Genomic DNA, 23,043 nt, shown 5'->3' with positions numbered 1-23,043 from the left:
ATATTCTCAGTTCAGGGTCCCTACTAGTTAATTAATCCCAATGATGATATCTTTAATTCTAGGCAATAATGAACAAATTCATAGTTCTTAGACTGTCACTCAAAGCACAAGTTTTAAAAGATTTATCCACTTTTCTTTTTAGAACCCCATAAAATCTCGAATGATCACAAGAAGGGCTTTGTAGAGAAAAACTAGGAAAAGCTAGCATGCAGTTTATCATTGTCCAAAGATGATCCTCAAGATCTATCAGATTGCAAGGGGATATTTCAGTTCAGTCAGGGGGAATTTAGAAGTCTTTCTCTGCTGGCTGATCACAACCAGGGTGTCAGCCAACAACATCCGCTTATTCTCAGATGACAGCAGTTAATTAGCTCTTGTTTCTGTTTTGACTACTGACAGACTTAAATTATATTCATATTGTCGTGCAGAACAAATGCATAGAAAGGTTTGCCTTTGATCTAAATCATATAATTAAAACACATATGGCTAAAGATAATTTTGGCTTGAAAACCAAATATCCTATTTCAACAGAAGTTCAAGTTGACTTATAAAAATGCAGACATTACCTCTGAGATTGACATTACAAAATGTCCTGAATATCTCTGCAAATTCCTCAATCCTCTTATCACTTTGACTTTTTAAAGATTTAATGCTATAGTTGTAAGTATAAATCATGTTCTTTATGTATAATTCTTGAACTAGAATAAATTTCATCCTTTCATTATGATTAAAAAGCTTTCCCTTTTCCTGATCCTTATAAACTCTCTCCCAACAATCTTTATCAAAGGTCAAGAAAATGATTTTTATAAAAGCCAGAATAACATATCACTTGTAGTAATTTAAATTGCAGAAGAATTTGTACCTTTTTGCTGAGGACCTCTGTAAAGCATTCTAGGGGTGTTGGGATATTTTCCTTTTAAAGACAAATGCTCCACGCTTGGCATGCTCTAGCCACTGTTGCGCCCATTTGAAGACTTCTAGAGTAGAGTTGAGCATGGGCAAAGCACCTCTCAAGGGAAAGTGTATGCATTGGAGATCTTTGCCTTTTTCTATACTCTATTTGCCTTCCCAGGTGGCGCTAGTGGTAAAGAACCCACCTGCCAGTACAGGAGACATAAGAAACACGGGTTTGATCCCTGGGTTGAGAATATCCCTTGGAGGAGGGCATGGCAACCCACTCCGGTATTCTTGCCTGGAGAATTCCATGGACAGAGGAGCCTGGCGGGCTACAGTCCATAGAGTTGCACAGAGTCGGACACGACTGACGCGACTTAGCACACACGCATACCCTCCTGCTTTCTTTTACTTTTTTTACTTCATTTTTCTTCTCAAAGAAACATAAAGAGACACCAGTCAGAAATGCAAATATGCTTTCTGATTTCCTTGATTAGAAGCTGCCCAGATATTGAGAGGTGAAAACCAAAATGATTATTTACATAATCCTTAATGCTGACCATTTTAAAATACACTGCAAAAAAATCAATTGTAAAAGGTAGGTTTAAATAGGCTCTTCTTTCTCCACTAAATTGTCCTCTTTTCACTAAGATAATTTAATGCTGAAATAAGCTTGTTGTGTACTCAGTTGCTTCAGTTATGTCCAACTCTTTGTGACCCCATGGACTATAGCCCGCCAGGCTCCTCTGTCCATGGGATTCTCCAGGCAAGAATATTGAGTGAGTTGCCATGTTCTCCTGCAGGGGATCCTCGTCTCCTGCATTAGCAGGTGGATTCTTTACCTGCTGAGGCATTGGGAAATCAGCTTATGTAATCATAAAAGTTACAGAGCTGCCACTGTCAATTTGTGCATTCCACAGCTTTCCAAAGGACTTCAACCAACATGATGTTTCGATCCCTTGTGTCCAAGGAGTGGTCAAGGTTAATCCGTCAGCTTTCAACTTTCAACTGAACAATATACCCCAATGGAATGGTAGCTATAATCATATGGTATTTTTAGGAAAGTGATACTCTGAAAAATAATATAATAATTATGTGTTTATGAAATGTTGATATAAACTGGAGATTTAACAATGACTGCTAGAACAAATCATTATATTTCTAAAAGAAATAAAATATGCACAGAGAGAGTATCAATCAAATGATGTATGAAAAGTCTCAGTCTTGTTATCTTCTTAATGAATGCAGTACAGAGTGTCATAAATGCCCTTACATCCTTGTCACATACTGTGAATTACAAAGAGAAATACCAAAGAGATGGTAAATTGACTTCCCATGAACAGGGTCTAGTGTGTGAATCCTTTGTCCCTTTCTCACTTCTTAGATGCCTTTCATTAGTGAGCTCTCATATTCTAATAATCAATCCCAAAATACTCATAATTATGGGAAGACAATACTATTACCATTTTCACAGTCACATTATGATATTTTTAGTGTGTTGAGTACAGTAATTATTTATTAACAGCAACATATGAAAGTACAAATAAAATATCTTTATGTACAAAGTGGCAAGGCAGGATTTTGACCCAATATTTAATAATACAGTTGAGAATTTTCCCTGTGTTAACATAGTGGAAAACAATAAATACAAACATTAGGTAATATAAGAACAATGAAAAAATAGAAAAGTCTCCGTGGATGAAAACTGTTGGTTCTGAAAACTTTAAATTGAAGGGACAGATTTCATCAGTGAAACCACCTGCTGGTCTGTCAGGTTAACTGCTCACAGATGCCCCTCCTAAAATCCACTCTCCTAGGAACATAGTATTCCTATAAAATGCGGTAATGTACTTCTTCACATCCTAGAGGATAGGGGAGCCGCATGATTCTTTCTGATTCTATTAGATTACTGCATGTCATCTGGACATCACTTCATTGGGACAGGTGACTGGCGAGCAGGATTGGCAGTCAGGATTGATTCCACAGGGCTTTCTCCCCATGGAGCATTGAAGCTGAAGAGTAAGCCTGTTGGGGGGAAACAAACAAGTTCAGATTACAAGAAAGGGAAGGAGCAGAGATGCTGGAGGAAGACCATCGCTTGGTAAGAAATGTTAGTGACCAGCTGAATTTTTCCACCCAGTAGAGTCACTGAAAGGGCTTCCCTGGTGGCTCAGACAATAAAGAATCTGCCTGCAACGTGGGAGACCTGGGTTCAACTCTGGGGTTGGGAAGGCCCCCTGGAGAAGGGAATGACAACCCATTCCAGTATTCTTGCCTGGAGAATTCCATGGACAGAGGAGGCTGGTGGGCTATAGTCCATGGGGTTGTGAAGAGTCAGACACAACTGAGCATCTAACACACACACATATAGAGTCACTGGAATGTCCCAGAAGCACTTCAACCTCAACAAGTCTGAAAGGAAACCCACTAGAGTGCCTCCCAAACCTATTCCCTCTTGCTCAGTAGTTCCAACCTTTTCTCTTTCCTCCACAATCCATGCAGACAATCAAGCTACAAGTGCAGCCATAATCTATACCCCTAATAGTCCTTACCCACAATGCCTACATTCACACAATCACCACCTCTGGAGAATTTTATTTTCCAGACACTTCTCTATTCCATACTGCTGCTTCATTTCCATTCCAGCTACAGACTTGGGATAGTCAGAACTGCAATAGCCCTCTGACTTCTCTGCTTCTAGTCTTATCACTCTTGAATTGATCTTCCACATTAAATACTCAGTGATGTGTTTCAAGCACAAATCTCACCATATTCGTCTTCTGATTAAAACACTTCGCTGTACCCTATCACTAACGGGACATCATTCAAGGACTGTTGCCTGGGGTAACAATGTTATGAAATTTATTGGCAACTTTCATGCTTTGCTGCTGTGTACTTATCAGGGAGGAGAATGAAGGGGCACTCTCCACCTCTCCTTCACAGGAAGGCTTTAGCTTATTACTTTGGGTTTTCTCATTTGCAGTACAGAAACAACTGTCTGTGTTGGTCTGAAAAGGAACAGAAGCCTGAAGTTTCTGTGCTTTAATTGGGAAAGGGGCACATGCACCCCACATCGAAGGCTTAGGTGCCCTTTCATGCTGCTGGTGGCAATGCCGGTGGTTTGCTGGAATCTGGGAGGAGAATGACACGGTGGGGTTGGGGGTGGGCAGGGGGACCAGGGTGGAGACCTGCATTTTACTCCCTCGTGGTGTGGTTGATGGAGGCAGGGCCTTTGGTAGGAACCAGTGCACTGCTGCCTTGCCTGGGAGGAAGATGGACACTAGTTGCCATGGTTTGGGGGATGCTTTGAAGAGCCAAGAGTGGACAGAGGGTCCATGTCAAGCCTTAGTCTGCGGAAATGACTGTAAAGCAAGGCATTTCTTTCTTTCTTTTTTTTTTTTTTTAAAGCAGGGCATTTCTAATGTCCTTCCAGAGTACTTGTGGCCGACAGATGGTCCAGCCCAGGCAAGAGCATGGTGTAATTCTAGAAGAAGTACAGCGATTACTGGGATGACTGAGAAACAGTCCGCACTCTCAGATTTTGGACTAATTTCCTGGGTGTGTTCTACATTCAAGGTCAGAGAGTCTCCCGAAATGAATAAATGGCTTCTTGACGGCATTAATAAAAAGGAAATAATCTGATTTTATTCTGCCTAGGAAAAGAAAGCATTTCATTCTCTCCATGTGGAGTCCTGTACACTGTAGCTTAGCCAACCCCTTATGATCTGGTACCCTCAACTGCTTCACCCTCACTCATCAGCCCTGCTGGCACTGAGCTCTATCTTCTAGAACTGTGCTTCCCACATTATCTATGGACCAGGTTGGCTTTTTTAAACATCTCTAATCAGTTGCAAACTGGTATTTTTTAAAATAAAATCACATGAGTAAAATGTTGAAGCAATATCAGATCGCTATAACAATTTTAAATGCTTACACTCAGAGGCTGTACTTAATCTCATTGTGGAACAGAATTAACGGTTCACTGACCCTGCAGCACATACAGAAAGAACAGCTCTAGGGTAAACAGTTTTCTATAAAATTTTCCATACCCCATGCAGTTTCACAATTCTTTGCATTTACACATGCTGCTCCCTGTGTCTAGAAAAACCTAGGCCACTTTTTTTCTTATCCTGTAAATCTCAACTTAAATACTAAATTCTCTGAGAAATTTATCATTAAACTTCAAGGTACTATGGCTATCTTTACATAAAGTGAAAGTTACTTAGCCATGTCTGACTCTTTGTGACCCCATGGACTGTAGCCCACCAGGCTCCTCTGTCTGTGGGATTCTCCAGGCAAGAATACTGGAGTGGGTTACCATTCCCTTCTCTGGGGTATCTTCCCGAGCCAGGGATTGAACCCTGGTCTCCCACATTGAGGGCAGATTCTTTACTGTCTTATTTACCATATTCTGCTAAAATGATCTTATTTGTATATCTTGCCACGAGTCTAAGCTTCTTCAGGACAGCAACCATGTCATGTTCCTCTTAATATCTGGTCTAGTACTTAGCAGAGTAAGATTTCTGTCGCTTTTTTCTTCAACTGAACCATAATCCTCTGTAGGTGAGCTTCCAAGTGAAGCTAAGTGTTTGCACCATAGATCAGCTAGGTAAATATTTTGATTTGTGTGAGTAGGATAATGGTCAGGATTAATGTGGCACTGATAATTTTTTCTCCTTAAAGATCAGAAATCAACAATAGGAACAAACTGGGGTTGTCATCAGAGTGTATTCCACATTGACAGTCTTTCTCAAGAAACAGATTTTGCTTGTTTCATTAATGATTTTATTCATTAGTTGATGTTCCAGTTTGAATGTCTATACAATACCAGCATAAACTTTCTTTCCAACATTATAATCCCTCTAAAACTCAGTGTGCCAGCTTCAATGATAATACAAAACTTTATGGTCATGGAATCTTTCACAACCCTAAATATTGTATATTTGTGATTCTTTAAAAAATTAATGATTGCTTTAATAATAAAATATCATGTTAGATTCTTTAACCATATCGACAGTACTTTATAAACAGAGGAGCACAATGGTTTTAGGAGAAAAGACCTTTCTGTCCTGGTTTTATGGATGTTGAACACAGTGTAAAGCATTATAAAGAAATTCGTTCAGGGCTATAGACTAGGATTGGAAAATAAATCTCTTTTTACTTGTGATGTTTTCTTTCTAGCCCTCATCATTCATTTTAAATGTAAGAAAAATAATTGAAAAACATATTAAGCTCTTCCGGAAGTTCATGAAGATGCTTTTAGATTATCAAGGGTATCATTTAGAAAATTACAAAAGTACAGTGAATTATATCTGGGAGAAAAGTAGAAACGGGTAATATTCCATTTTGTTGAAGATCTGTGGGAAGAGACTTTCATACAAGTTACTGGTCTTGCTTATTCCTGGTTCTTTATTGATCTGAGATTCCCCTCATATCTTAAATGGGTAGGTGACTCACAGCAGAATGGACAGGGGAACTACTGGCGAGGGAGTGACCAGGTGGCAGCCAGTCCCCTGCCTTCTACAGCATAGGATTGGTCTCAGAACAATTAAAAGGACTTCTGTTCAATTCTAAAATTGTTTTCCCTCTCATTTAAGATTTATCTTGGACACTGTTGCTGTTTAGTTACTCAGTAGTGTCCGACTCTTTTATGACCTCATGGACTGTAGCCCTGCCAGGCTCCTCTGTCTATAGGATTTCCCAGACAAGAATGCCAGAGTGATTTGCCATTTCCTTCTCCAGGGGATCTTTCCAACCCAGAGATTGAACCTGTGTCTCTTGCATTGGCAGGCAGCCCTATATCTTGGACATGTTTCAGTTCAGTTCATTTCAGTCACTCAGTCATGTCCGACTCTTTGCAACCCCATGGACTGCAGCGTGCCAGGCCTCCCTGTCCATCACTGACTCCAGGAGTCTACTCAAACTCATGTTCATCGAGTCAGTGATGCCATCCAACCATATCATTCTCTGTTGTCCCCTTCTCCTCCCTCCTTCAATCTTTCCCAGCATCAGGTTTTTTTTTTCCAAATGAGTCAGTTCTTCAAATCAGGAGGCCAAAGGAGTTTCAGCTTCAGCATCAGTCCTTCCAAGGAATATTCAGGACTGATTTCCTTTCGGATGGACTGGTTGGATCTCCTTGCAGTCCAAGGGACTCTCAAGAGTCCTCCAACACCACAGTTGGAAAGACATGTTTATGTGCAATTAAAAAATTATCTTGAGAGTTATTTGTTTTTGTTAGCTGTGTAATGTCATCAATAGGATGAAAAATAATTTATTTGAAATTTCCATACCATTAGACACACTGTTTCTAAACATTTGCTGCTATTCTCTGTATGCTAATTTCTAATAATATTTCAATAATTTCCTTATGAGAATTTCCTAAAGTGAAGTTACTAGGTGACAAATGTGAAGATTTTAAGTCTCTTAGCTAATATTACCAAACTGCTCTTCAAAAAGATTAATCCAATTAATCCAATTTATGCTGTCAAATGCAGCATATGAAATTATCTGTTTCACTAGTATGATTTTTAAATACTGGAAAAATAAAGCTCAATTAAATTGAAGGTTATAATTTTATATTACCATTTCTATTTTCTCCTCTATGAATTGCCCGTTCATGGCCTTGGATCATTTAAAAATTTTCCAATTTGTATAAATGTCTTTGGGTATTTAGAATATTAATTAATTGGTCTCGTATTTATGGCAAGTGTTTTCCAATTTATGGTTTTCTTTATGACACGTTTGAAAATTTTAAGTCATGATGTAGTAGAAATTTCTGTCTTGGAAATTGAATTTTCTTGTATTGTTTCATGGTTTGAAAATTCTTAATCAGACACATAATAAAACCTAACTAAATTTTCTTCTACTGTCTTTCTTTTACATTAAGTTCTTTATACATTTCCCCCATATAGATATGGCCTTCCCTGCTGGCTCAGATGGTAAAGAATCTGCCTGCAGTGTCATAGACCTGGGTTCGATCCCTGGTCAGGAAGATCCCCTGGATAAGGGAATAGCTTACCCACTCCAGTGTTCTTCCCTGGAGAATTCCATGGACAGAGGAGACTGGTGGGCTATAGTTCATGGAGTTGCAGAGTCAGACACGACTGAGCGACTAACAGCAACGTATAGATAACATTATAGCTCAGTTGGTAAAGAATCTGCCTGCAATGCAGGAGGCCCTGGTGCAATTCCTGGGTCAGAAAGATCCACTGGAGAAGGGATAGGCTACCCACTCCAGTATTCTTGGGCTTCCTTTGTGGCTCAGCTGGTAAAGAATCCGTCTGAATGTGGGAGATCTGGGTTCAATTCCTGGGTTGGGAAGATCCCTTGGAGAAGGGAAAGGCTACCCACTCCAGTATTCTGGCCTGGAGAATTCCATGGACTGTATAGTCCATGGGGTCACAAAGAGTCGACACAACTGAGTAACTTTCACTTTCATAAATAATATTAGCTAATGATCCTTCACACTCATTATTAACCAGTTTTTTTTTTTTCAGACTATTTGTTGGCATCAATAAGAAAAAAGATGTTGCTTTCCTGCTCTGCATTTTTGTGTAGAAATTCTGACCTAAGTAGAAGTTCTATATAACAGCAAATCAATTCCTTTAGCTATGTCACCCTGTCACTCCTAATTAATCATGAGAAAATCAATCTAAGAAGAAGATAACAAAGCATATTTGCACTGTAAAAGGGCACAAATATGTATAGAAATACATACAGCTAATATATTTCTAAAATTTGAAACTTAACAAAAGTTGTTTTGTATGAATAGCCATTTTGAGGGTGGTATCAGCTAAGTAAATTATACAGGGAAAGTTTAAACTAAAATAATCATTTTCTTATTCTGAAAAATTATGGTTCCTAAATGTAGCAATAAATATGCAATGAAAGGATAATATTTTATGAAACTCTTACTGACCTTCCTCTTGCTGACATGAAGGTCTCAGATTTTAGAACTAGACTGAAGTGATGAAGTGTATCAATCATGCCATGTAGTTTTAAATCTTTTTCTCTTAATTATTTTCTTATTTCTTGTGTGTGCGTTTATGTTCTCACTAGACAAACTTCACAGAGAGGGCAATGATCATAGATGAAAGGTATTCTGGAATTCCATTAAATATAATACTCTGCACTAAATAAATGATCATTATATGAAACAGCAGGCTTTAAATACATCTAGACATTTATACTGAGATGAACATTTTTAACATGAGTTAATGTGTCCATATAAGTGTTTGCTGTTACCTACAGATCCAAAGACTTCTCAGCTTCTTTTTTCAACTTCTAGTTCAAATGCATGTGCTAAGTTGGTTCAGTTGTGTCTGACTATTTGTGACCCTATGGACTGTAGCCCAGTCTTCCCTGGTGGCTCAGTGGTAAAGAATCTGCCTGCAATGCAAGAGCCGAAGGAGACACGTGTTCCATTCCTGGGTTGGGAAGAGCCTCTGAGGGAGGGCGGGGCAACCCACTTCAGTGTTCTTGCTTGGAGAACCCCATGGACAAGGGAGCCTAGTGGGCTACAGTCCATGGGGTCTCAAAAACTCAGACACGACTGAAGCATGTCCGTGGTACACAGCCTGCCAGGCTCCTCTGTCCACAGGATTCTGCAGGCAAGAATACTGGAGTGGATTGTTATTCCCTCCTCCAGGGGATCTTCCCAACCCAGGGATCAAACCCACGCCTCCTGTGTCTCCTGCACTGCAGGTGGATTCTTTACCCCTGAGCCACAAATGTATCCTATTTATCTTGAATTTCTGAGCCGATATTTGATTTCTAGTTGATACTTTAGAAAGCAATTACTGGTTACTACATTTAAAGTTCAATGATTCAAGAGAAATAAAATGAAAAAGGGTAAGACAAATAGACAATAGAATTGACCAATGTCAAGCATGTTTCTTCCCATTACTTTCATCTTTACTCTTCAGAACATTGTTATGTAATTTCACAATTACTCAGAAAGGCAACAGAAATTATTTACTTCTGCAAATCCAAAGACAAGAGATTAGAGGCTAGGGATATTTTTAAGTACAAAAGTGGAAAGGAACAGGAATTGGGTGATAATTCATTTTGTTGAGCTTGTTTGGATCAGCACTCGTCCTTATTTTCTGTACAGAGACTGTATTGAGGCTGCCTCCTATATAGAGACTTTTCTTTCTTTTTCTTTCCAACTGAACACTTCATCTTCCTCCAAAGTGGACAATTAGTTACCAAGATTTGAGCATGTTAATAATCTGGAAGGCATTGTTTTTCAATAGGCACAGGATTGCAAAGGAACCATAGCTGGTATGGAAGGAAGCTTTCCATGCTCTAGTGAGGGCTTGAACACATTCTCCGTGAATTTCTAACTTCTCAGCTTCTCGAATCTTGCATCTGGAAGAGCTTCCTCTCTCATCCTAACCTACCTTTTGCTGACTAGAGAAGGATGAAGTTCTGACCTGGATATATATGTCTGGATGTCTCCTGCTTTTAGCCCAAGAAGCATCATTTACTCAGTAAACACTGGCTGAGTATCCATAACAGCATTGAACTTGTGCTAGGAAGTAGACCTAGGTAGTGGACATAACAGTGATATACTCCCCTCCCCTGGACACTACCCAGAGTGACTACCATTGCGGTCAGGCCGATTCAGGGCATATACCTATTTGTCCTTTGTTTTTTTCACCGTTAGTTACCAAAAAGTAAATTTTTCTGCAGATTCTAAAAATTATAAGAAGCTGTGAGGGCATGTACTTAATGTTTCTTGTGAAAACTAAAGTCAGAAGAAAATTTTCTTATGCAATTGTAGAAAGGCAAAAGACCATCCTATGCTAAGCCGGAAAGGTCGACTCCAGCAGGCCTGAAATCGGCCTGAGTTGTTTTACTGCAGTAAGACATACACTTGCATTGCATGGACTCCTGGTCAAAGCATGGCTCACACAGAATGACAGTTGCTCATATCCAGAGGTTTGAGAGCTTTCAATTATTCATTGATTAACAATGAGTGTAATGAGATTGAAGACTTTGCACTGGTCTCATTGAGACACCTGGAAGGCTCTCTCACTCCTCTAGTTATGCAGCAAGAATGTGCCTTCCTGAGTACCCAGGTATAAGACTCCCAGCTGAGAGCGTGTTTTGGATCACTCGTTTGAGGTGCTTTGTGTGCACACCCATCGTTCCTAGTCCCACAGAGAAAGCACACCTGGGCATGGTCCTTACAGAGGAAGCACAATTGGATCTCCCATCTGGCATCTCTGGACCCCTTGCCCTGAGCCAACCTTTGACTATGATGTGCTTCTTTACCTTTCGGCAGCTGAGGTGTCAATTTATTTTTTTCACAGTAAATCGCAAATTTGTAAGCACAGTCATCTGGGGTCCTGCAATCCTTCCCCAGCAATAGAACCCTGTTTAACTGCCACTGGAAGTGTGCATATGCTGACCCGGACAGAGGCAAAGAGCAGCTATGTGGGAGCACTACCGAAAGGCAGAAAGAATGGACTGCGTTGTCCCTGAGGGAGGCAGGACAACTGGAAGAAATCTTCTACAGCCCCCAAGACATTTAATTCTCTGGCAAGTGTTCTTCGTGTTCGTTTTTAGACAAATAGAAAATGATGGTTTCACTGACACAAGCCATTAACTTTTCAGGTTATAAAAGTATAAAAATAATCTGAGCTGCAGCAGGCTAACAAAACAGATATTAATGAGTATCTCAGTGAATGAAATTAGGAAACTTACATATTTATTGCCCAGGTGTGGAGAGGATTCATCAAGCTGTCAGTTCTTGGTTTTTCCTTGTGCAGAGTGCTCCCCTAAAAACAAGATATGTTTTGCTCAGAGAGTGAATAAGGATGAAAATAAAAGTTTCTCAGCTTGTTTTTTTTCCAAGGAAAGTCCAATTTCCCCTCAAGAATGTCATCAGAGCCACAATTTACCTCTTGGTATTTATTGCCTGGAAATCCTTCACCAAGATTTATGAGCTTTTTTTGGCCATTGTTTATTTTTATCCTAGAGGAGTGATGCTGACTTGCTCCCTGCGGGTAGATGGTGTGAGCTGGGAGGTGATAGCAAGAGAGGCACCCAAGAGAACGAGTTATTGAATTTTGCTTGGTCCATGAGCTGGCTCTGCCTAAGCAAAACTATGTCATATATTTAAAGTGCCATTTTATCGGAAAAACATTCAAGGTTCCTCTGTTTAAATAATTCAGTGAGAGTTTTGTGAAAATGAATTTATAGGCTTACATGAATATTTTGATGACATACAAAGCAGTGTAGGGAACATTACTCAAAATAACAGCGTTTTTCCATCATCTGATATAAAGATAAATATTAACTTAGGATGATGCGAAGCTGAAAGACCATGAGCATTTTCATGTGCTCTTGAATCTGTGGTCAAAGCCTTTCACATTACCTGTGTCTTTCATGTAGATTCAAGTATCAACATCAGTCATGCTTTACAAAACCAATATCGGTCAAGGTCTCCAGCTTTGAGAATAAATGTCATTGCTTTGCTCTGGCTTTTATCTGCCAGTTAGGACCATCTTCTGGGGACTCAACTGATTCATCTCTTACCTGCACTGTCATGGGGATAATAGTACCAGAGATCTAAGAAGAACAAACCTGGGATTACCCTTCAATAGCTCCTTAAATTTTGTGTTTCAAGAAATGTCTGGCTCTGAGCAATAGCCCTCATAGCTCCCGGCCCAGCACAATGCTTTGCTCACTGTTGCATATTTTACAAAAGGCACAGCACCTCCTGGAATCCATGGCTATAAAGTACAGGAATAAGAAGTAAACAAAAGAAACATTTATTGAACCCCTGCCATCCACCAGAAGTCACATAAACAATTCATATGAAAATTACTACAATTGTTAATATCTCCCTTAATAACTCCCACAGTCTGTCTAGCTGGGAATAGAAAGTGTGAAGAGATTAAATAATTATATGATTCTAATAATACTTATAATGATGACATATATGGTAAAAGCAAACAAAATACAATTATACCTAGAAAAACACAACTGGAAGGAAATGCCAGTATTGATGCCAGGTTGTCTCTCATAAGTAATTTTTAATTTTTTCTATTCTCTGTTTTCTCCATTCTACATTATGCATATTGAGGTCAAATATTAAAATGGCAATTGAAGCCATTAAGAAATATTCCAAGGCAGCAGTGCATGCTGACTTGCCAAATCAACAGTTAGTGGAAAGACCATGTACATCTGGGACAGGCAAGGAAGCCTTAGTGCAAAGGCAGTTGTCGTTCAGTCCCTAAGTCATGTCTGACTCTTTGCAACCCCATGAACTACAGCATGCCAGGCTTCCCAGTCCTTCACTATCTCCCAGAGTTAGTTCAAACTCAGGTCCATTGAGTAAGTGATGCCAATCAACCATCTCATCTTCTGTTGCCCTCTTCTCCTCCTGCCCTCAATCTTTCCTAGTATCAGGGTTTTTTCCATGAGTTGGCTCTTCACACCAGGTGGTCAAAGTATTGGAGCCTCAGGTTCAGCATCAGTCCTTCCAATGAATATTCAGGGTTGATTTCCTTTAGGCTTGACTGGTTTGATCTTGCTCTCCAAGAGACCCTCAAGAGGGTCCAAGAGGGTGCTAGTCTTCTCTGGCACGACAATTTGAAAGAATCAATTCTTTGGCACTCAGCCTTCTTTATAGTCCAACTCTCACATCCAAACATGACTACTGGAAAAACCATGGCTTTGACTATACAGACCTTTGTCGGCAAAGTGCTGTCTCTGCTTTTTAATACACGGTCTAGGTTTGTCATAGCTTTTCTTCCAAGAAGCAAGTGTCTTTTAATTTAGTGGCTGCAGTCACCGTCCGCATTGATTTTGGAGCCCAAGAAAATGAAATCTGACACTGTGTCCACTCTTTCCTCATCTATTCACCATGAAGTGATAGGACTGGATGTCATTATCTTCGTTTTTTGAATGTTGAGTTTTAAGCCAGCTTTTTCACTCTCCTCTTTCACCTTCATCAGAGACTGAGTCAAAATTGAAGGGCTAAAAAGATGGATTTTGAATCTCTGTATGGCTTTATACATCTATGAATCTTTTGCTCATCTTTACAATTTTGTTCATTTCTACTTATAAATGAACTTTTATTTGTAAAAATAAACAGAAAAGTATATATTTAATGAATAATTACCATAACATACTAACTAGTGCTGGTATACTAACAATATATAAATAATGTAATTACCGCATTATTACCATGGTCAGGAGGGGCAGGTGGGAAAGACAAAGAAGACCAAGGTGCTGTCTCTCCTTAGTTCACGGAGGAGGACAGCGGGTAGGAGGTGAGTGACATCTGAAGAGTTTGTGTTATTAATACTAAATGGTTCAAAAATTGAGCAAGAGAAATCTGGCACATCATGGAAGGCATGCTGAAGTGTTGGAACTTAATATAAGATAATACAAATTTATCAGTGTTTTCTAAGAAAAGGAAAATTGTAATGATTTCACATCTGCTTTTTATCCCTTCAAAAGGTTCAAAATCAAGTAATACTTTGAAATTAAATTCAGTGTTACTGTGTTTCCTTTCTTTTGTGGAATCATGTATTCCTTAATTTAGACAATTTTGTTCATATTTTTATAGCCTTACATGTTAAAAATGAGATAACCTATGTTAACTTTCTGACACATGGTGTAAGTGGGAATCAGTTTAAAATGCCTCATGTCACATGTATATTTTGCAATCAATCATGGTGATGTTTAACTTGGCAAGATTTTTAATTAAATCTGAGAGGCATCTTATATGTTCTTATACAGGGCTTCATGATCTGCTATGTTTGGTGCTTATTTTTTTTTCTGAAAGCACATTCTCATGTATACTCAGGCTTTTTCTTTTACAATAAAGAAAGCTCCCAATTGAAATAATCAAACTTTAAACATTTATGGACTACATTTTCAACAAAAATATCTGGTTGAGAAAGATCAGACTTAGAGGAATCAGAAAATATGGATGGATAAACATCAAGACAATCAGAGGAGGAAGATTTGGGGCAAGGAACTGCTTTATCTGGAGAAAACATTCAGAACAATAACCATTAAGCATAGAGGCTTATAAAAACCCAGGAAGTTTAGTATCCACTGGCATTTTCCCTGAAGGTGGGTTGCTACAGAGCTCTGTTTCCTTGGAAACATGATTTATTGACCTCTAAAATGGCAAAATTTATTTTGAGATACAAGACTGGAGCTTATAAATTGACCTTTGACTAATCCAATTAATTCTTAAGACCACTGAAGCTCAAATTTCATGTTACTAACCTTGGTGTGTTAATTAACGTATGTTTGTTGGTACGTTTCTTAGGCCATGTAGCAAATACCATGAAAAGTAACAACCATAAATTCTGAATGGTGGGTAGTCACATATTTGTTCTATCAAATTCTTTTCTGTATTTTTTAAATATTTAAAATTTTTTATATATGAGATAGAAATTTAGACTTTATTTTTATAATTATTTCAGACCTTATTCTAGTTATATTTTAGGAAAGATGTAACTATTAGGGAAGGGATATTTAGGTAAAAATAATTATGATACTGTAACTTCCTTTGAGTGTGGTGAGAATAATTTTATAAAGAAAGAATATTCAAATAAATCTCGAAAGATGGGAAGAGATGGAAAGAGATTTGTTTTCAGATGTTTCAGAAGCCATCAAGTCCTGTTAATGGTGGAGAGATTTTAATCAAGTTTAATAAAAACTGTGGTAGTACAAAAAGCATTTGGAAAGCAGTATGTTTTAGATTATCAGTTCTAGGCTATTGAAATCAACTCTGAGTCACCAATTTCACTTTAGCTCTATTACCAAATATTTTCTATAATCAGCTAGGTTGAGCTTTGAGAAGTTATTTTATTAAAAGAGATGTGCTTCCTAACTTGAGATTGGCAGAAATAAAAGTACCAAAGACTAGACATTTTTATTTCCATAGTAATATTTCCTCCTTAGACCTATGACCAGAAAAGCTACTTCTGAAGAAAAGGAAGTTTGGAGAGTTAAGGGCCTTCTGAACCATCCCATCATGGTTTACCCACTTATTATTGCAGTTACTATGAGAGTGGGTGATATCAGCTTATACAGAATTATCCCTGGGCTTTAAAGAAGAATCAGCAAATTTGCAACCAAGAAGCACAAGGTTCTCTGGCAATTTCCCCTTCCAAAAGTCTTGATTCTGGTGTCAATTATCATTTCCCTGGTAGACCAGGTGGTCCTGATCCTAACCCCCTCATCCCTGAAACAGCTATGGGCTTCCCTCCAGGGGCTTCTAGCTCAGAGCTTGGAGAGCCCCAGAAGCTGCCGAGCAATTTGGTTAAATTTCCCAAGAAATAAAGGAGAGTGCATGAAATTACTGTGATGCAGCTTACAAGATATAGGCAGATTCTGAGAACTTTTCTTGATAAACAGTGTGATCACGCTCCAGATCCTCCATGAGCTTACTCATGATTAGTTCACTTTCAGGCTTCTGGCCTGTCCCTTCCTGACCAAGCAGAATAGGCTTGGCTACTTAGTCAAAGCTGGTGAATAGCTAGGAGAAACTGGTGAGTGGTTTCCAAGTATCCTGTGAATGAATTTTACTCTTTCACTCATTCAGATCGTTACCTTTAAGAAAACAATGTGGGAATAAAGAACAGAAAGATACAACACTGAAAGTCTCAGGAAAATGCTCACATGAGGGATTTGGCCATGTCTCTGCAGATCTTGGGTGCCCTTGCTTCTCAGTTCTTGTTTGTAATTTGTTCTAATTTGAATCCTCTACCTGAAATTGGAACCCCTATCAGTCTTTGATATCTTGCTCTTGAATTGGGACTATATTTAGTCTTTTGTTTTACAAAATTGTTTTCTGCAATATATTTACAATGTTTATCATCTGATATCTTTCACTTTAACATAACATGTATTCTGGGACTACTTTGTATAGGTAAAATTGGGTGGTTGAATATTTTAAGTATCTTGGATATAACTTGATATTTGTTAGAGCCACCTAGATTGTTTTGTAAAACTAAAATTACTTTTTATTTTCTTGTTTTGAAATATTGGAGTTTTAAATATTTGGTCTACTCAGTACAAAAAAGGAGTTTGCCTTTTTTTTAATTTTTAAAAGCTATCTAGCATCCCATTTTTCATTATTCTTGATACAAATATAACTCATACAAATCATATCTATATGTTGAAAAACTTTTTACATTTCAAACCAAACAAAATCAAAACCTAAGAAACTGGAAAAAGAAATATAAACTATATCAATAGAGAATTGTATTTTGTCCTCATTGAGAAGCTCAATTAAAATGATGTGAAATGATACAAGATATGATTTACATTTTAATTGATGAATCCAAGTTCCAAGTGGTTATACACAGCCATTACCAAAAATAACAAAACAACAATACTTAAAAAAAAAAAACCCGTGGCATGCTTAATGTTTTTTCTGCCACTACTGCAGGATAGAAAATGCCTCTAGTCATCACTCATTCTTTAGAATACATCTACATGCAACCTATCAAAGTCAGATAGTCTAATATCTTATCCCAAATGATATTTCTAGGGCTCACTTTTCCTTCATAGGAGAATTTCTTTATTTCTTGGGGTTAATAATTATTTCTAAAGAAGTTATGCTTTTTTATTGTGGTAACAAACAAAATTCAAGTTAGATTTTGAAATAACCATTTTTCATCTGATCAACATATTGGGAGCTTACCAGACTCATGAGAAATTGTCTTAACAGTGAGAAGCTTCACACTCTCTTTATCGGACTGAGGTCTATTTGAAACAGAAAACATTAAGTTAATACCACAGTAATTAGTATTACATATCTGTGAAACAAAGAAAACATAATATAAACAGAAAGACAAAATACATATACATGTATATTTTTAGGTGTTTCTGTTGCAAAACTTGTGTCTCTTCATATACAGACACAAACTTTTAAAGCACTTTCACTTCTGGAATCAAGTCAATAAATCTCTCTCATTCTGTTACAGTGACGATCATCAGATAAACTAAATGTCAAAATGGGTCATATGAAACACTTGTCTCAGAGTCCATTTTACACGTGCCTTCATTTCTGAATTGTGAGGAGGAAGACATAGAAGAGTTTCCAAACCTTTTAGACCGGTCTGAGTTCTGGGGACATTCATTTTCATGGGATCGTGGATATTGCGGTGTAGTGTCTGAACTGTCTATTCCAACAAGAGTTCCCACCTAACCCTTCTCAGTTCAAAATAGTTTCAAACCCCAGTTCCTCTCCTTGGACATTTCAAGAACCTATACTTTAAATTTGGAAGGCCAGGTGGTATAGGGACATTATTCTTAAAGTTTATGACCCAGTGAATATACAAAAACACCCACAATTAAGCAGGCTATAAAGACAGGTCAACACAGAAAACACAGAATTTGGTTTTGACATTAAAATAGTGTGTCTCTTTGCCGCATCTTGATTGTAGCGCTTGACTGGATTGCTAAGGACCGCTTTGTTTGTTTTAATCAAGCCCAAGCAGGGTAACCATTTGCTGTTAAAGTAAAGCCACTCAGAGCTCTCTCAAGGTGTAGGCACGATTTTACCTAATTGTGAGAAGCATATTGAAAATTTCTATGGGAAAGCTATTTTAAAAATCTAGATATGTTTGTCTATGATTTTTTCCCTCATGGCTGTATTCACTCCTCTATCTTCCTTTTCAACTTTTTAGTTGTAATTTTACCACTTTATCCAAGCTTAAGAGGAATCTTCTCTTTTAGTTGTTGGGATTTCTCTTTTGAATAGAGAAAGCTCCCTGACAAATAGGTGGCCAAATCCCAGATACTGTACCTTCTACCCAAACGCTTTAAAAAACAAAAGTATGAGTAGAGGATCAATGCTTTTCCTTATGTAAAAAATAGAGCTTCCAGAAAAAAAAAAAAAATGATGCAGAGTTACTTACTGTTCATTTCCATTTTCCTGTGTGCCTAGGAGATGAGGAAATTGTTATTAGAATTGCTAACAGCTTGGCTACAAAAACCCTGAGACTCCCGCCACTTTCTATGCAAAGATGCTTCTAAAGCCAATTCTTAACTTTTTAATCTCTCCCCCTATTCCTTGTCCCACTGATCATTTCCTCGGAGATGGTTACCACTCATTCCTCAGTCACAGCTAATACATTCACGGTCTAGTCTCAAATAGGCCAACTCCACTGAACTGGGTTCTGGACTGATTTTAACCTTATTGTTTCATAGCACAGTGTGGAATATTATCTATTATCACACATTCCACAGACACCAAAACCTGTCTCCATTTATTTCAATATCTCTGAAAACAAATTAGCCTCAAAGTCTTGAATTACCTTTTCAGAACTGAGAATTGATTTTTTGGCTTTTCTTTATACGTTGCTCTTTCTGGGGACCCAAATCTCCATATCTGTTGTGAGCCACAAGGCAGATATTGCTTCTAATTGCATCTGAAGCCCATGGATTCAGCCTCTCAAAAGTACCCTGAAAAATGTCACTGAGGCTACTAACTGCAGCTAATCTTCCACCTGCTTTGCCAGGCTGTTCCACAAGCATTTGGTTAGACTGTGAACACAGGGTGATTCATTTTGCATAGGACCATAGCCTCGTTGGAGCAGGAGGTGCTGGTCAAAACTTGCATTAATCTATGGCCTATTAGTCAAAATAGTTAATGGAATTGCTTAAAGTCCTTGCTTTCTTCCTGATTTTGCTGTGATTTATTCCATGGCTACTGGTTCTTATCTCTTAGATTTCCTTTCACATCTAAGATAGCTCTGGTCATCAGGATATGCCTTTGAATATCATTCTCCTGACTTTGACCATTATTATCTTATAAAGACCTTGATTTCCACTCAAGTTTTGGCTACTTCTATTTCTGTCACGTTGGCTAAGATACTCCAACATATGCTGTTTACCAACTAGATCTAACTTCATCTTTCCTACCATCAGTTAAATGTTTTAACAATATTTAAAAATTCCCACTATAACTGTTACATATGATATCACCTGTAATGCTCATAGCCTTGTTGCAGGATGAACAGGTATTTTCCTGTATGCTTGCTTTAATATCTTTCCTTAGAAGACTGTAATATGGGTTCACTAGCAGACAGAAGCACACCAGCAGATTACTTCATGCATATATGCCATTCTCAGTAGGGTTAAGGTTCACACTACTGTCAGCATTATCCAGGTAAGTTTAGTTTCATACAAAAACCTCTGATTTATGTTGGCTTCCAGAGAGTAGAGTGGGTTTACGAATTTTCTGAACTTAATGAAGTCTCACCCACATACTTGAAGAGCGATTAACTGCAGGTGTTTTATGGCGCTAATTTAAGGTAACAATGCTGTAAATTCTGTGTAGAAAACAAAGCTGACAACAATCAAATGGATTTGGCTAATTGTCCAACTGCCCAATTTGGTTATAAACTACTCCCTGTCTTCAGAATAATTCCATAGTGGTAGGAATCTTACACGTTTTTTTCCTAAATGGTATGGTTCATCATCACCAACTTTTCAAATAATTTATTTACAAATCTCCCTATGCAAAGCAGTGTTTCAGTACACAGTATTTTTACAAATGAATGCTGCTTTGTAAAAGTTTTACAAAAATTTTTTTTTACAAAAAAAGTTTTACAAAATTTTTACAAATTTTTTTCCTATTCTATATACTCAGCACTCTCTGTTTTCCACTTGATTGGTTGATTTCCTGATTGGTGGTTTAGGAACTTAGAGAAATCAAACTGGTTTATAAAAATGCTACTTCCCCTCTGGAAACTGAGTGAGGAAACATAGTTCAGACATTATTAAGAAGTTTATTCACTTAACTCCCAAAGGGAAAGACATTGATTTGTTTTCTTCTTATTTTCCAGCAAGAGCTAAAATGAACACTGCTGTTTTCATCTCGTTACTTCCCTTTGCACTGTCAGGCACAGGCGCCAAGCTGTCCACACCCTGCAGGGTCAGGGACTGGCCTCAGGAGCAGCGTTCATTAGTGTCCTGGGGCACGCTGTCCACACGGCAACCGAGAAAGAGCATGACTCATATATGCTATAAAAATGAGTGATTCTTACTCTTTTAACAGTCTATGAGTCTTAGGTAGAGTTCTATTAGGGAACTATTTAGAATTAAAGTGAGGAAAGGAAAGGTTTTATTTCACTAAAATTTACAAGATTCAGTAAGGCTCTCTCTGCTCTGTGTTACCCACAATGCAACGTGAGTGATATGTAGTTTGTGACTTGGAGGGGTTGTCTGATGCTATGGACTGAAAGTTTGTGTTCCCCTAACATTCAGACTTCCCTGGTGGCTCAGACAGTAAAGCGCCTGTCTACAATGCAGGAGACCTGGGTTCGATCCCTGGGTCAGGAAGATCCCCTGGAGAAGAAAATGGCAATCCACTCCAGTACTATTGCCCGGAAAATCCCATGGACAGAGGAGCCTGGTAGGCTACAGTCCATGGGGTAGCAAAGAGTCGGACATGACTGAGCGACTTAGTCTAGTCTAGTCTAACATTCATATGTTAAATCTTGATGCCCAATATAATGGTATTAGGATGCTGGGCCTTTGGAAAGCAATTAGGTCATGAGGGAAGAGTCCTCAGGAAAGGCTTTGTGCCCTTGTTAAAAAGACCCTGAGAGTTCTGTTGTCCCTTCTCCCACGTGAAGACACAGGCAGGTATAAAAACCAGGAAGAGTGTGTTCATCAGACGTCAAATCTGATGGTGCTTTGCTTGAACTTAGGCTCCAGAACTGTGAGAATTAAATTTTTGTTGTTTAAGTCATCTAGTCTACAGCATTTTTGTTACAACAGCCTAAACAGAATAAGATGTTTGACTTGCAGAGGAAGTAGGCTTATACAGAAGTAACTACACTATAATGTGATAAATAATATCTATAGAGTCAAATTCTACAGAGTCAAAACACTCTACTCTGCTTAAAGAGATGAGATGTTTAAAAAATATAGATTAAATCTGCTTTTAAGGTAAATCCTAATGAATAAGAAGGTGATTAGGTGTATTATAAAAGTTAAGCAGCGGGCTGGACAATCTAGGAGAAGGAATAACATGGATGAAGCAGAATACATGGAGCTCCATTATATTAATACAACCAGGAAGGTGTCTGAAATGAGAAGACAGATAAAAGTTTAAGGTAACATAGGCAAGTTTCTGGGAACTGAAGGGGGATTTAGACAAGCATCCAATGAAGAGTGCTCAAGTTCCTAGAACAGAAAAAAAGACTGAATAAAGATTGAAAGTAATTTGAATAAAATGGGGATTTCAGTTAATAATATATCAATTTTGGTTAATTGTGGCAATTATATCATACTAATGTAAGAGTTTAATAATAAAGGTATTATTAATTATTATTAAGGGAACTCTCTGCAACTATCTTCACAACTTTTCTGTAAACCTAAATCTATCCTTAAGGTTAAAAGTTTATTTTTAAAAACACTTTAAAATAAAATGCAATTAGGGGAGCCATAAATATTCAAGAAGCAGGGAGGAGAAGATGAAACAGCAAAAAGAAGAAAACAAACAGTGAGGATGTAAAAGAAGGCCGTGTCATATCAAATGAAAGAAGCAAGACTTTTCGTTGCTAATGGAGAGATTAAGGAGGATCACAAAGAATTGTGGAACTAGAATCCCTCTAAAAATGGCAATAGTGTTCAATCTGGAAGAACTAATTAAATTAGTAGAACACAACAGTCCTGGAAGACACCTTCATAGGAAGGAAGCTGTGCCTCCCAAGAGGGAAATAAGACACAAAACACTCTTCTTGAAATTATGGGTCCCACAGGGAAATTATGGGTCCCAGTATTTCTCTTTATTCTGTTACATGGTAATGGAACAAGTCTTCACTATAGCTAAGGCATGTCATTTTATGCCATCTTTAGTACCATACTCCCCAACCAGCCACAAAATTAGGGCTTTTTCGTTAAAAAGAATGTGCCTGTATTCTATAATATCTGCCATTAGTGAAAGTGTTAGTCACTCAGTCGTGTCCGACTCTGTGACCCCATGGACTGTAGGCTGCCAGGCTCTTCTGTCCGTGGAATTCCCCAGGCAAGAATGATGGAGTGGGTAGCCATTCCCTTCTCCAGTGGATCTTCCCGACCCAGGGATAGAACTCAGGTCTCTGGCATTGCAGGCAGATTTTTTTTTTTTACCATCTGAGCCACCAGGGAAGC

At 38.2% G+C, this 23,043-nt stretch overlaps 1 protein-coding gene across 5 annotated transcripts in view; it reads right to left on the bottom strand.

Annotated features, from left to right (window-relative positions):
* Window positions 1-2,388: 2,388 nt before the first annotated feature.
* Window positions 2,389-23,043, bottom strand: part of EMCN (endomucin) — a 121,635-nt gene continuing 100,980 nt past the window's right edge. For 4 of the 5 annotated variants that reach the window (XM_005207702.5, XM_010805951.4, XM_010805950.4 and 1 more), the window contains 4 exons: window positions 18,798-18,822; window positions 17,579-17,640; window positions 11,605-11,678; window positions 2,393-2,919 (listed from right to left, as the gene is read on the bottom strand). In XM_005207702.5, the coding sequence (XP_005207759.1) occupies window positions 11,644-11,678; window positions 17,579-17,640; window positions 18,798-18,822 (122 nt within the window). In that variant the 3' untranslated portion in view covers window positions 2,393-2,919; window positions 11,605-11,643. 5 annotated transcript variants of the gene reach the window in all.

This window comes from Bos taurus, chromosome 6 (genome assembly GCF_002263795.3).
Source record: "Bos taurus isolate L1 Dominette 01449 registration number 42190680 breed Hereford chromosome 6, ARS-UCD2.0, whole genome shotgun sequence".
Taxonomy (NCBI): Eukaryota; Metazoa; Chordata; class Mammalia; order Artiodactyla; family Bovidae; genus Bos; species Bos taurus.
Note: the sequence above shows the minus strand (reverse complement) of the source record. Positions and strands in the feature narration are given on the sequence as shown.